Source organism: Diadema setosum, chromosome 7, assembly GCF_964275005.1.
Source record: "Diadema setosum chromosome 7, eeDiaSeto1, whole genome shotgun sequence".
Classification (NCBI taxonomy): Eukaryota; Metazoa; Echinodermata; class Echinoidea; order Diadematoida; family Diadematidae; genus Diadema; species Diadema setosum.
This window is the reverse complement of record NC_092691.1, coordinates 1,854,353-1,870,766: the sequence shown is the minus strand read 5'-3', so window position 1 is coordinate 1,870,766 and position 16,414 is coordinate 1,854,353. Positions and strand designations below refer to the sequence as shown.

At 38.2% G+C, this 16,414-nt stretch overlaps 1 protein-coding gene across 1 annotated transcript in view; it reads left to right on the top strand.

Annotated features, from left to right (window-relative positions):
* The first annotated feature begins 3,196 nt into the window (after positions 1-3,196).
* The window catches only part of LOC140230428 (RNA polymerase II elongation factor ELL-like), a 65,186-nt gene continuing 51,968 nt past the window's right edge, over positions 3,197-16,414 (top strand). The window contains exon 1 of the mRNA XM_072310581.1: positions 3,197-3,378. Within this exon, the coding sequence (XP_072166682.1) occupies positions 3,244-3,378 (135 nt within the window). The 5' untranslated portion in view covers positions 3,197-3,243. The remainder of the gene's footprint in view (positions 3,379-16,414) is intronic.

Here is a 16,414-nt window from a genome sequence, read left to right as displayed (position 1 = left end):
GCCTCCTTTGTCATCATCCTCGTTCAGTGTAATTTGTTTTGGGTTTTCAGAGTATTGGTTTGTCTGCTCAAGGACCACAATAAATTCCACAAATCTATACCTGGCACTATCAATTTATCAATGTACTCACATAATGTCAAAATCATATAACTCGTCTGGAATGTCCCTTTAAGTGTCGACGTTTCCAGTTTATGATTTGTTTGGATGCATATTGATCTTATGAATTTAACACATAAAACAGAGTCTTCTAAAATAAGCAACGTGGCTCACATGAGCCGAGACAAGAGGGTAAACACATCCGTATTCAGATGGTGAGAGAAAGTATGAGAAATTCATATTCCTTCCCAAGATATACGCTAAAGATCAGACTGTGATAAAAATGTAACATCGTACATGGTTATGTAATATTCTGTATATCTAATATCTTTTCGGTATATACTTTTTGCATTCTTCCGCGATCGTTTAATTAACTGTATCTAACAATGGGTACAGATAGTGTGTACGCTTCTCATTCATTTCATTTTTTGTTTTTTCATCTGAGGAGATGGCTGGATAGCCCATATTCGCGCAGCTTCAGTATAGCTGGTCTTCCATGGGGTCCAGTTGGATATAAGGTGGGACCACGTCACCGGGTTAAACACCTCTGCTTGTAATGTATGCATGTGAATGTGTGCATGTATATAGGCCCCACAATAATATAAATACACGTCGGTTTATATCATATATTATTCACATAAAAGTTTTGTTAGAATACATTACTTATGTGTATTGCATGGTCATTATTCAATATTGTATTACAGAAATGCAAAATGGACGATGTAACATACTTTTGCTATAAGGGCAATACTATTATTATATAAATTTAAATCAAACATGACTTGTGTATGATAATGGCTGCTCAGACCGTTTCCGGAGTTGGCATGCTCCGGGAGATTTCGGGCGGAGCGTAACATGCCATTAAACCGTAACGGGAAGTTTGGATTCCTGTATACAATGTGCATGTATATCCGTTGAACTGTGAGTGTTACAGTCATGCATGAATAATGAAGTGGTATAAGTGCGATGTCATATCATGGTGCCCAAATGTCTTTACTATCGAGTAAATAAACCTAACAGAAAGGCATGCGAAGGTTCGGCAGAACATCGGACCTTAAATGAGAGAATTCTTATATTTAGTGTTAAAATCTTCGTTCATCTTTAAAGAGCAATGATTAGGGTCACCTTTATGAAGATTTGATGTTATTCATTATTAGAGAAACTCTATTAATTTGAGCCGCTATGACGGAACTTTGCCTGTTAAGAGAAAACTCTAAATTTGAAAAATTTTCTGTATCATTTGTAAAACCAAACAATTGGAAATTGTGAATCTGTTGGTGTAAATGGTATCATCGCTTCATCTGTCTATGAGGTGATTGTGACGTAAGTGAAGTAATCTTCATAGGAAACCATGCAGCTTATGGCCAGGAGTGGCCAGTGGAGGTGAGTTGGCGCCATCTCACTTTACGATAAGTAATCTTCATAGGAAACCATGCAGCTTATGGCCAGGAGTGGCCAGTGGAGGTGAGTTGGCGCCATCTCACTTTACGATTTAAAGGGATGGTATAGTTTTGGTTGAGATGTGACTTCGACATTACAACTTTTCTTTGTGAGCTGGTGAGAAACATCTTTTAAAATATGAAAGAGTATAAATTATTCTAAGACAAATTCAAAGTTTATTTGACGAAATTGGTTTTGAAATGGCCGAGATATCCAAACAAAATTGATCCTGATGGAGTGTAAAAGCTTGGACCCACCTTTTATTAGTATCGATTTGTTTTACTTTATTTTTGGATATCTCAGCCATTTCAAAACCGCTTTTCTTCAAAAAACTATTGCTCATATATTCTTTTCGAATGGTATGATCTTTAACATTTTTCATGAAGGGGTTTCTAAGTATCTCACAAAAAGTTAAAAGCTGAATCCTCATATCACCTCACCCAATGCTACACTATCCCTTTAAAACTTTCGTATTTTATTTTGGAGTGAAATAAAACTTGCGATGATCAATATTTCTGTGAATTTACTTGTAATGAAAGCCATTGTAAGTGAAGTTGACTTTCTCTTGCAGGCAAAGTACAGTCATAGGATAGCACAGTGGGATGCCTTTTGAACAAGAAGAAAGAATTTGACGTGACGTTTCTGTGGCAGTGCAGTGCCTGTGCGCCATCTACGTCACAATCTTTATTTTCTTTTCTGCGAGACTAGGAAAGGCGATCTTGAGCGTGTCGAAGAAACTGTCGAACATGCCGAGACATTATAAGGGCCTAAACAAATCTATCCCAATAGATATATAAGTATATGTAGAGAGAAAGAAGGAGAGAGAACTAGAAAAAGAGAAATACATAGATATGAAGGGGGAGGAAGAGGAAGGAAGGGGAAAGAAAAAAATAATTAAATATCCATACGATATCCAAATAACATTCTATAATATATGCTGAAATAATGCAGATATTACTAATCCAGATGTGGATTATTAAATCATACTGAAGTCATTCGTATGGGGATAGGATTGTGTGGAGGTAAATGTTTCCTGCAATCCACTCTCACTACCTCAATGGTTTGTTTTTGTTTTTGTTGTTGTTCTTGTTTTAAGTAGTGGTCTTGATCAACAGATGCAATACTGCTTTCACACAGAATTATATCGTGTTTTCGACACTTGTGATATATCTTAATTTTTCTTCTAGTCCGCTGACAGATTCAACATGATCTTTGCAATGTACTACAGCAATTTCCATCAATATCATGAATAGTTCGACAATCAATCAATCCATCGTATTCAGGATAAATGTTGTTGGTCTTACCCAAGTGCACCTTTCTCTTTTTGTAGACAGTTTCTTTTGGAATTTCAGATATACAAAGGTATAAATACGATGATATACTACACATTTGTGTCAATCTGAAATACTCTGTACTTGAAATCATTCCTATAATCTGTAGATTGTCCATGAACCGCCAAATTAAAATGATAATGACTGGTAAGAAACTAACGATACATTAGTATGCGCGCGCTCGTGCCCTTGCGAGCTGTGTGCATGTGTGTGCTACCTGCGTACCATGTGCAGCAATCGTGTCGACGTCCGTCCCCATCGTTCCCGTGAATTGTCAGCTGCGCGAATCGCATAGCTATTATATCACTTTACGTGAATGGATATGAATGTGTGTGCGGAAATACAGTGCAGTGCAGGCAGGATGTAGGCTTCAACCATGGCCGCCGACTTAGTCGAGAACTTTCAATATGGTTTGTCGAGTAACGGTCTTTCAGGGGCAGACAAGACTGTACTACTCCTCAAACTCACAGACCCATCCCTCAAAAGCATCGAACAGTACCAAAAACTAAAGGTAAGTTCGGGTTATAGATATTAATTCTGATTTCATCCCCTCCTTTTTTGTTCGTTCGAGCAGCTGCACATACCCATGCATGGTATCGCACGCACCACACTGCCCTGTCCTTGTTGGCGTTCAAAGTGTGCAAATGACTTCAACTTTGTGACATATTGTGAGGTGTTTTCTATGACCAGCTGTACATTGTCACTGCATTCATTCAGATATTGAGACATATTGAATGTAAACTACCAACTGTAAACGTGTCTTTGTGTGTTTTCTGTTTGTTGGTTGAGAATTCGAGCAGACAAAACCTCAAGGAGCCGATATCGATTGAGCAGGAGACAGCTTGTAACAGCTGAAGGTGTAAGCTCGCGCTGCCGCCAACACTGCAGGCTGGCTGCGCTGACTGGCAGCTTGAAGTCATGGCTTTGTCAGCACTTTGGCGCGCTGACTGAATAGGCCGCTTGGCTCGGCCTGGCTTACCGCAACTCAAGATTATGGTGTATTGAAAGTAACGATTTGATTAATTGGGCCCCAACTTACTTTGTACATGACAGGACGTTCTGTCAGACTGTGATATGCAACATAGAATTTTCCATGAATATTGCATGTTGGTGAATTTTTCTCTTGAATGTGACACTAAAGTAAATTTTAGTCAGCAGTTGGTCAGTGTAAACATTTACAGTGTATTACTGTAAACTTTAAACTTGTGTAAGTTTTAAGTCACACCTCCACCTTACGCTGTTCACTTATTTTACGCTGAATAGTTTTATCATTGTGAAGACTAGCTCAAATTCTAATGTAAAGCAAGCTGCCCGTAATTTGACCATACTTTGACCATAACAATGTCCAAATTTTGACCACTGGCTACACTGTACATAATTTATAAATGTAAAACTTTTGGTTTTGCATGCAGTCAAATTTTGGCACTGGAGGTTTTGTTTTGCATTTTGTTTTGTTCCTTAAACTTCCTTTGTTGCAGATTATGGTACCAGTGTTCTCTGTCCCTAAATGTATACCCCTGGGTATATGTAGAGTGCATGACAACAAATGTATTAAAAATTTTAGCATTCATATTTGGACCAAGGAAAATTGCTGCCATGCAGAATCAGTGAGCTAGTCAGTAATTCTTTGCTAGTTTGATATTGTTGTGTTCCAATGGTTCATTTAAAATCATCATCTCAAGATGCTTTCTGGTACTGCAGCTTTAATTTGGGTTTATATGCCATCATTTCTACAATGTACAGTATCCTCCCCCCCCAAAAAAAAAAAAAAAAAATACAATCCGATTTTCGTATTGATAACTGCAATATGATTAAGCTGTCAATGCTACTTCAGGGTCTTAAGATAATATCCAAACTATATTTTGCAGAAAATCCCATTTAATTTGGTTAAGTGGTCACAGAGAATGTGGATTGTTGTAAAGCATATCATGGGTCTGATTCTTCCAAGTTTAGCACCTTGGTGCTCTTGGAACTCAGCAAGGTGTGACCACAATGGACGGAACTTGGAGGGAAGGGATTCTTGACATGCTCTACAAAACTCCTCATTTCTCTTTGACCACTGAAGCAAATCGGATGGGGTTTTCAGTAATATGTGGGTAATAAAATAGTTTCATACCCTGAAATTGTATTTGGATTGATTCACTATTTTAAAGTTATCATTGTGGAGGGTCTTGTAATTTTTATTTATTTGTTTATTTATTCATTTTTATTTATTTATTTATTTATTTTTTTTGGGGGGGGGGGACATACAGTACGGTACAGTGTATAGTGTGCAGAAATTAGATTTGAGAATATGGAATTTGAATTCTCTGTGATGTGATTCAGCTGCTTTAGAAAATACCAGTTTCTGGGTCAGCACATTGGCAGGGGGTAAGCTCTCACCTATTCTAATATAATTATCAGTAGCAGCATACATATGTAGATTGTAAACACAGGTGTACAGCATGCTTGGGGCTATAATCTCCACCTTTGATGATATAATGTTAACATTCATGTATTTTTTCAATCACAGATAGTGTGATGGTGATAATCAACACATGGCAGCAATGAGCATGATTTTCCCATGTGCAAAATTCCTCTATTGGCTCGTCAATATTCATGTATGATGCATAGTGTTTAGGTGAAGTCCATTGAACCAGTGAAGGTTGCAGGTGCTAGTACAGTGTAGTTGAGGTCTCACAGCCCTTTCACATACAGTACCAGCAGGGATGCATGTATGATCTCCATCAGATAATTACATAACCAGAAGTGCACATCATGTAATTGTAATGCATTCGATGATGCAAGGTCGAATGCTTCTTGTTAAAGGAAGCCTGCGATTCCGTAATGGCATTAGGGCAGTCATACCCCCCCCCCCAAAAAAAAAGGAACTACACTGTAAGTAGGCAGTGTGCTAAAATGTATTCTATTCAGATGATATGACTTGGCCGAGGCCTATCGAGAATGACAGATAAAAGACAAACTCTAGTCTAGGTCATTAGTGTGCCCCTTCAATACAATGTACAAAGCCATGCCAATGTGTTACAATGCTTGTATATATTCCTATCTCAGAATTTTCTTCAACATCAAGAATAACCTCTCTTTTTATTACAGATTGTTTAGATGTCTTTTGATCAGATTTTTAAACAAATCAGAAATCTCAGTATATAATGAGTAACAGTGTGCCAACAAAATAAGCATACTGTAATACGAGGAATGTTCGCGTGCATTTTAATTTCACGAATTTTGCCGCGAATTTCGCAAGTGCCAAGGTTCGCGAAAATAAAATGCATGCAAAAGTTCTTGTTTACACTGTGTGCATTGCACGCCAGTGGCAATTCGCGAAAATTTCATGCCACAAAAGAGGCCGTCGGCTCCAATTCGCAAAAATTCCATGCCGCGTATATATCATGTTTTACATTACTAGACTAACCACCATGGCAGCGCCTCTCTACCTTAGTGGCATACGCTGGTATAGTCTCAGTGTACATTGCTAGTAGTATTTTGAACCCTTCCATTACCACAACTTTTCAATGTTTGACTACTATTGGATGCCTAATGCAGCAGAGTTGTAGTGCTGTTTAGAGAAACTTAGTAATGCTTCAAGGGAATTTGAAAATTAGCCAACAACTGACAGTATTTCTAAACAACCATAAAAAACAACAACATCATCCTGCTAAACTCTGTTCAAAGGGTTTCATGCTGCCAGGGCGTAAACAATGGATGTTACTGTAAAAAGCAGAAGTCCAGGAAAGTTTGACTGATGAATGATGCTGGTGATATGTGTCAAGCATGTGACGTCACTCTGTGCTGTTTAATAGCAGGTGTTAAAAGTATGGTGGCTTCCGGTAACACAGGGGTAAAGCAATGCATGCTGAACAGTTTCATGCAATCTGACAAGCACATTTTGGAACCTAACAAACCACTATATGCAACATTTGCTTCACAGAGTGTACCCTGTACTTTGCCTGTTAATCAGTGATCTTGTGGAGATTTTACAGATTACAGCGACTAACCCTGAAATGAGGATCTCTCACAGCAAACAGCTGGAAATCTGATTCATGAGTGTGTACATGAGGGACCTGGTGCTTCTCAGAGATGATCACACTTTGTAAAAGATTGGATGCATACCCACTGTGTAGTGTTGACTTCAAAATATTATTCATTTGCTCTACTGCAGGTAACCCAGAGACAAAACACCTTTGGAGACTTTGCCCAAAAGGGATGAAAGGGTCAAGTTTGATAACTGATTTGTGTTGACATTCAGGCATAATCCATGATAATGTAATCAATATATAGTGTTGTAAAGAAAGATCAACAAACAAGGGGGGGGGGGGTGAGTGCTGGCTTGTGGTTTGTGTATTCTATACAGGTTGTCTTGTAAAATATAGCTGGCATTTATACAACTGTCTCTTTTGTGTAACAGTTTTCTCTTTAACACTGCATTACTAACTACTGGTAAGCTCTAGTCACCTTCATACCCTAGAACAGAATACTGGTGGTGCTTGTAGAAAAAAAAAAAAAAAGAACAAGACAAACCAATCAACCAACCAACAAAAGGCAATTTAGTGTAATTAGTGACAGGCATGGTAATAAAATAATTTTGTAGATGTACAGTATTAGTAACAGCAATATGCACAATTTGGCATTTTATTGCATAGAAAAAAAAAACCAGTAACGATCTGGAACATATACGTTCTTGTTTGTTGATGTGATTATTTACAGTCATTTGGAAGACAAGGGGCAGATGGAGGGGGTCATTTTGTAGTCACTACAATGGAGGAGCTTTTTGCCACAAGGCTGTTTATTCCCATTGGGGTCATTTGCAGGATACATGCTGTCTTAATGTACTGTGGGGTCATCCCCCTTTCACTCAGAATTCTCCTTCATTGGCTCCAAAAGGATGCTGCCCAACAGTTATACACAAGCTGCATGGCACGTTGTTTTGTCATTGCTACTCAATTTATCCCCCCCCCCAACACACGTAGTCCACTTATGATTCACTTCCGTTGTGCTTAGCTCCAAAGACATATTTGATCAGGCGCCTCCTCTGTATAGAGGTCACACATTTTGTTTGTGTGTGTGTTTGTGTGTGTGTGACTTTTTTGTGGGGTGGGGTACAGTTTACCATAATTGTTTCAAGATCTGACGTAGATTTATCAAATGTTGCATTATTCAAGTGCTGTAAAGGAAGAACAACCGCAAAAATAAAAGCTGCTTTGATTTTTTCATTCATCAGTTTGTTTGTGCGGCAGAAAGGTATTTTGTATTGCTGTTCAGGGACTGTTTATCTAGCAATGTTACACTGCATTCTGAATTCAGCCAAAACATGGGTAAAGTAATGTGAAGTGCAAAAAGATAGTTTTGTATACAGTGTAGCTGTCAAAATGCGACTACTGTGTGTTCAAATGTTGGCATGTATTTTTTGTTAATTTGATATTTCTTTTTCTTTTAAAATCGGAGCCTGGATACAATGTTCAGCATGTATTTTTATGCTATGTATCCTAACCTTTAATATTACTTAGATTAGCGTGACTATTAAAGTCTTACTTATGCATTCATATTATTCAGATAATGTAAACCATCATATCCAATAGTTTGTATTTGTATGGGTCAATTGCTACTTATGTGAGCTGTCCCATTAATGTCCTCGGAAATCAGATTGATGTGAGTGTCATTCCCTTGAGCATTTTCACTGGTACATGAATTTTACCAAGTGTATCTTTCGGTCAAGGAGTGTGTTCAGAGATGAATTTAATAGGCTAATGTATGAAATTGATATCCAGTGCAAGGTACAGCTGTAGCTAGCCTTATCACGTGTAATCTGAGCTACAGATTGTTTCTGACCCTTGTGTAAATTTGTGTACATCGACAGAAAGGAGCTGTAGAATGCACCGTGGTTCGCCTGACAATCTGTGTACATGCAACGGCTTCTGTAACAGGTTTTTTCTTCTGATATGTAACATATCACATTGTATAACGTGCATTATATACTGTATAAAAGCAAGATCATTTTGCGGCATGAAATTTTCAAGAATTTCCACTGGCATTCAATGCATAGAAAAAGTGTAGATAAGAACTTTCACATGCATTTTAATTTCTCAAGCCTTAGCTCGCAAAATTCATCAATTTAAAGTGCACACATTGTTTTGCGGATCTAAAGTATACTGTGTAACTGTATAGCCACAGGGCATTTACTTCAAGGCTACAGACTGCCTGGAAAAGACACAATTCATTACAGTAGGTAAGAGAAGCTCACACACAGGTGGGCAATTTAATGTCAGAACAATTCAAGAGGAGACAGGAACTGCTGATGTGGTACAGAAAGTAAAAATTCTGCATGGAGTGTAGATCAGTTGTACCAGTTTCTGAAATCAGGAAATAGTGTGCTATAGCACCTGACTGTTAGAAGCTACAGTATCAGTACTGTGACTGCTACTACATCTGTATGCATTGCCCAAACTACATTGACTATCTGGTTTAACATGTCAGAATATGAACAGGTTTGCTCATTCAAATTAGTGAAATTCTTCCGTCGAGATGTTTTTTTCATTGCAACTGATTGACAAATTGCCCTGCATCGATGTTAAGCACTGAATTGATCAGTGTTAAGTAGCCATGATAAAAAAATCATGGAATCTTTGCTGTCGGGCGAAAGCTCGGTGGTCTAGTGGAGATGACGCCTGTCCGGTGATCAGGAGGTCGTAGGTTCGAATCCTGCTCAAGTATGTATGCCCATGATTTTTTATCATGGCTACTAAATCACTGTTCAATTCAGTGTTTATTTACATCAATGTAGGGCAATTTGTCAATCAGTTGCAAGGTTTGGTTATAATTATATTAAAAAAAAAACAGAAATATATACAATGTAGGTTGTCGATGTATAATGTACTTCAGTAGTGTGCTTGGGTGATTTCTTATATTACTTTTCTTGCTGGTAGATACATGTACAAAATGTACATTAACTACCAGGTAGTCCTATATTTTTTTTTTTGACTGCTTCCAGAGAATGAGAAATACATTTGTACATGTATAACAATGTTAAAGAAAAAAAAATCATATATATACACTGTATAGGCCTATAGGATCATAATACAACATACAGCAAATGTAATGAACAATGAAAACAAATACGAGATGAGGTACTGTACTAAGAATACAAAAGCAAGAATCATCCAGTGCACATGTGTGAAGTTCAGGTACAATGTATGAAACACACTTTTAGTAGACAGTGTAGGCCCAGTGCCGTATATAAAGAGAGTCTGGCCAACTCGGTTTTCGGCTTATGCGTTTTGAATCCTGTGATTGGTCAAAAGTGGTCCCATGATCTTTGTGGAGCCATGTCGTTACCAAAGTGCGCTTATATGCAGTGCCCATTGTTCACTACCCCTCATTTGGTAGGGTTTCATTATTACGTATGAGCGTACACGCTAACCCTGTAACGCGTAATACGCTGGGCAACGACCTGGCGTCCAATTTACGAGTTGGCCAGACTCTCTTTATATACGGCACTTTGTAGGCCTGTACAAACAATAACTCCTCAACTAAACTTCCATGATATAGGCCTACAGTTGTAATGTCAACAAATTTGACATGCTAGTGTAGATACACTATAGCACCTTACAATGTACAAATTGTACGTTGTAGTCTTTTTGCCGAGAAGGACTATTTCATTGTCATTTTTTATAGATATATTGAAAGATTGGGGGGGGGGGGATAGGTACGGGTGCTTGCTTGTTTGTGTGTGAGAGAAGAGAGAGAGCAAATAACTACATTTATGGCTACTAGAGGTCACTTGGGACAATGTGCCAACCACTACTTCTAGGAAATGGGATATTTTGATTGCGAAGGGATCTGACCTGTGTTGTCCTTGCAGTGATTATGTGTATGACATGTGACTCTCTCCTGGGCTGTCCATGGTATGACTGACACTCCTGGCAGTACATATGTATGTTTATATCGAGATAATCTTTGATACTTCTTCATAGATTTTATCAAGACAGTGTCTTCACTTTTGCAAGATCGATCTAGAATGTTGTATACGGCAAATATTTCACAAGGCTTTTACTTTTGTGAATTTCGCGAGTCAGGTGCTATTCGAAATTTTAAAGGCATGCAAATATGTTGACTCTGATCCCAATATGAATGTGATGTGCTGGAGTAGAATTTGTCCAGCACATTGTGAGTCTGGCATGTAGGCCCTACATGTATGTCGTGCTAGACAGCCTACGAGTCTAGCACAACCTGTAGTTCACACCAGACGAGGAGACTCTATTGAAACGGTTTCAGCGTGAGCATGGGAAACACTTCCGGTAACCTGTGCTGTTTCTGGCGGAGTGTACACAAGTGCACGAGAAAATGCCCGCCTCTTGAGGAATAACATGCGCCCACTGGTTTCCATAGAATTGTATGCTGACCTCGTTCGAGATGACCAGGGGTCTCTAAGTGGGGGTATTTCTCACCCACCCCCCCCCCCCCCCCCCATCTGAGCTAATATAAAAAACAAACAAACAAACAAACTTGTTTTCTTCTGGCAAATATCAATTGGCTTGTCCTCCAGAGGTTCTCCTAATCAGGGGACTCTTAAACAGGGTAATATTTGAGAACAGAAGAAGTTACAGAGCCTCTGTATATTGTAGTTTGTGTTCCTTGTTCTGTGAATATATTTCCATGATGCATCATCGTGATTGATGACCCCCCCCCCCTACACACACACACACACACACACAAATTTGTACAGTGTTCATTTTAACTTCAGTTTTGAGCTTCAGTGTTCATCATATTACATGTAACCTGTTGAGGACGAGTCCAGAGTATACTTGGGCAGACGTCTTATGGGAAATGCGTGTTGTACATGTAGCAAAATCAGCCCGTGCATTGCAGTAGCCAGTAAGTGCTGTGCGTGTTGCATGAGCTGGCCATGATGGCCTCATGGTAGAAGCATGGTAGAGTGTAGGAGGGAGCTGGTCAGAATCTTGCTGACTGATACCCCAGGGACTAGGGTTGCTGGGTTACACCTTCCCCGTATGTACAATTGTACCATCATTGCATCAAAGACCTCGCACCCAGGAGCTGACATGGATTGTAATACTGGGATGATGCAGGGAGGTGGGAAGAGATTCCCACCTCCCTGGATGATGGGGTGTTGGCTGGGGCTTTGACTGCTGTTGTCAAAATTATATGTCTTGCCTAAAGCAGTTACCATGCTGTGTTGGAGATGATCTAAGATATTTTTGGCTTGTTAATAATTTGCCTTTCATTGATATAATGGGTATGTATATTGCCACCGTGAATGCTAAAGGGCATATCGATATCATTGGCAATACATTACTACGTGTACGTATACATTGTAAAACTTCTACATAATTTTTTTCTGTTCCCTTAAAGGGATTGTATAGTTTTGGTTGAGATCTAATTTCAGGTTCCTAACATTTTTTGCTGAGATAATGCGAAACCTCTTATGAAATATAAAAGAGCATGTAATTCTATGAGTAATTCAACATTTATTTGATGAAAATTGGTTTTGAAATGGCTGAGATATCCAAAAAAGAGCAATTCTAATAAAGTGTTGGACCCACACTTTATTACGATCGCTTTGTTTTACTTTGTTTTTGGATGTTTCAGTCATTCCAAACCCGATTTTCATCAAATAAACTTTGAATTCCTCTTAAAATGGTAAGCTCTGTACTATATCATAAGTGTTTTCTTGGTATCTCGCAAAAAGTTAAAAGCCCAATTCTCATCTCCACCAATACTGTAAGTTAAAATTTCTGATCTACTTGTAGCTACAATGTACAAATTGTACAGCACCTGCTTTATGTTCTTTAGTTCTTCATCATCATCAAATCATTCCTAATGGTACTGTATTATTAGAATGCTGTCTTTAAATACTATGTGTGCACTGTGATACTAATTACAGGAAAAAGTACCCTTTCATTCTAATACCTTCTTAAATGTGTTGTTGAGAGGAATTATTTCTTCATCCATAGTAAGCATGCTGTTGACATGGCTGATTTGTAATGGAGAAAGCACATCCTATTAAGGCAGTAGCAATGAAACATGCTGTGTACAATATTCCAACATTGTTTTAACAGTGAGATTTTTAAACTGAATTGTTCTAAAATTATTGAACGATCGGTGTGCGCAAGGAGTATCTGTGAAGCAAATGGAAGTTATCTTTGTCTTGCAACACTGTAAGTGAGGCCTCCGTGTGGCTGTTCATTTACTGTATAATGAGAATATGAAATGGACGGCTCAGAGAAATGCTTAAAGGTACTGTTTACCATTGGCAGCAGCGATTTAAAAAATGTTTGAGTTAAATCACATTTGATGCATTTATGTGTAGGTCAGTTGTATCACAAGACATTCTGTTGAAGTACTACGTAAAAATTTCATAATAAAGCTGAATAAAGGAGTATACGGTCACTATTTTTCTGATTAAACCATATCTGTAGGTGGTTTACTGTACTCTAGAAACAATTCTGTAATAACTATTGTTCACATTCTGTATATTTAAACATTAATTATAATGATTAACATTTTTACATTGGTTGTTTCTATCCCGAACTCACATATTAGAACTATTTTGAAGCACTAAAGCTGTTTTTTTTTTTTTTGGTCTCATCTGCAAATGGTGAATATTACCTTTAATATGATAGTTATCCTTGGCAACCCCATGGGTTTGTAGCAAGAAGGGCAGGCATTCCACACTGTGATACCTTTATTTGGTTTCTGGTAATGCTGTGGCAGCTTGGCTCTCTGAGAAACACGGGGGGGGGGGGGGGGGGGGGAGAGAAAACGTGGTACACTGTCATTCTACACCAGCGCATCTCTAGAGGATCTGTTGTGCGACACGTGCAGATTACTGCCCCACGATAATTGATCGTGTACAAGTATGGTCAGACTGTAGGGAGGTTGAGCCGTGCTAAGCTCCGTGCAGTATGATTCACACACACAGGCAATTCACATGTGTGCATATAATACACAAATGTCATTGCATCTCATTAGAGTATTAGAGTGCATTTAAATGTGTTGATTGCATTAAATATCCTCTTAAAGGAATCTCTTATTTTGTTAAATAGCTGATTTAAAGGGACTGTACAGTACTGGTTGAGGTGAGGATTCAGCATTTTTGATGAGATAATGAGAAACCTCTTATGAAATATGAAAGAACCTGTACACTGTAATTTCAAGAAGGATCCAATGTTTATTTGATGAAATTTGGCCTTGAAATGGCTGAGATATGAAAAAAAAAAGTGATCCTAGTAAAATTGGCAGGCCACGACTTTTATTAGGATCTCTTTGTTTTACCTTGTTTTTAGTCATCTCTGTCTTTTCAAAACCGATTTTCATCAAACAAACTTTTGATTCCCCTCTGGATCCGCCAGCTGCATAAAGCTGTCTCTTGAAATCTTTTCTTTAATTTTGAGAGGGACCCAGTTTTGCTGTCTGCCCATTGATCCTGACTGGTTTTTTGCCGGAATAATACTTTTACATCTGCTCTGTGTCGCTTCATATTAATAGCCATGTGTACAGATTGCAGATAAGAAACACGACTGAAAATGAAAGTTCTGTCATTAGAAATTGCACATTACGCTGTACACCACTGTATGTACATGTATGTATTGCATGTATTCATGTGCAAGAGTGCATCATGCATTGCTGGTCTGCAGTTTCCTTCCCATTTCAGTGGACTCTATATACATTTTGTATTACAAGCACACTGTAGAATATATTAGTGCTTCAGTTTAACAGGAAGGAGGGGGGCACCTTCTTTTTTCTTTGCGCGCAAAATGATCAGAGATGTACAGTAATTACATGCAGTTAGTAGATCGAGGTAATGTAAGGACTGTACTTTGGATAGCTATTGCCAGTCCATGCCATTCCAGTGGGATGGGAAGATTTCCAATAACTCCAGTTTGAATGAACTCAATTATCCACAGCGGAGTGCATTTCCAGGAATGCAGACATGTCTATGGAATTCAACAATTTTCCTGGGCAGGCATGCATTTTGTTATTAAACCAGCTGTAGCAGGGTTTCAATAACAAAGTTGAATTGGGAAGGATGTGTATGTGTGTGCGCGCGCGTGTGTGTGTGTGTGTGTGTGTGTGTGTGTGTGTACATCAGCATGTACAGTATGTGCATGTACGTATGTGTGTGTGTGTGTGCATCTGTGTGCACCTGTGAGTCTGTGTATACATGTGTTTGTGTGTTTTTGTATTTTTTTTTTCACAATATACAGGTATAAAATATCTGACAGACAAGGTGGTGTATAACTGGATGTTTATCAAAATGGATTTTGTTTGAGTACTCGAATCATGATCGGTATAACATATGCTACTGGATTCCTTTGTATATTAAATGTTTTCTTTGCATGTTTACATTTGTGTGTGTGTGTGTGTGTGTGTGTGTGTGTGTGATCAGACATCATTAATGAGTCTGATCAAATCCATTCATTTAATGTAAGAATTTTAGGTACATGTATTAAATGTAGTGGTTGCATGTCTTTGTACAGTGTATCTCTGTTTGCATGAATCTCTATAATTTCTGGTATGTCAACAAGCAGCATTAGTGACTGGGATACTGTATAAGCTGTTATTTTCACGAGGGTTTAATTTTCGCAAATTTCGCGAATGATAATTGGTCCGTGAATGTAACAACACACGAAAAAGTCACTTTGCACTATTAAAAGTAATAGTGCGCTTATGAAGGCCTCTCTGTCAATTCGCGAAAACAACTCGCCAAAAATATCTGTGAGATCATTGTATCATATTTTGAGATTGTGTATCGATCTTAAGTCAGAATGATTTCTTGTCTGACTATTTTTGTGTTTCATGAGATGTCTCCTTTCAAACATGATATTGAAGAAGAAAAGAAATGTACATTTTACAGTAGGTTCCTGTAATATTATTGTTGTATTTCTCCAGACGGATTTCCTGTAAAGACTATTCAGGTATTACAGCTGCATTGCAGAAAATAGTAACTGTGATATTTCTGTCATGGTATCTTACTCCCGTTTACTACTGAAACCCATGAAATATAAAAGATGCATGCTCAAAGGTTCCAGGAAAAACTCTGTTGTAGGAAAAGTTAAGGAGCTAAAAAGATACTAGGAGATTGAAAGGAGGAAATAGAATATGATCTCATGATATGAGAAGGTTTTAAAATATAGAATATCTGATGTGAAGATTTGAATCAACAGTTTAGATATCAAAGCAGGAAATGTTCATATTTACATGACAGCCAGATGAATTACTGTAAAAGTGGAAATTTTCGCGGTGTTGAAATTTTCACGCATTTCGTGCAACCCAAAACTAGCGCGAAAATAAAAGCATGTGAATATTTTTGCTTGCCATATGTTCCAGTAGTTGATGTCTTGATTCCGCGGAATTAAAAACAATGCGAAACTCTCCTTACCCCGCCGAGCGCGAAAAATTAGTCGCGCGAAAATATCCACTTTTACAGTAACTCTTTCATCATTACACCCTCGTCTACAAAGAAAACAGTGGAGTGAATTTTACCATGATTCAAAGTACAGTACATGTACAGTGAACCTGACAAAATAGTG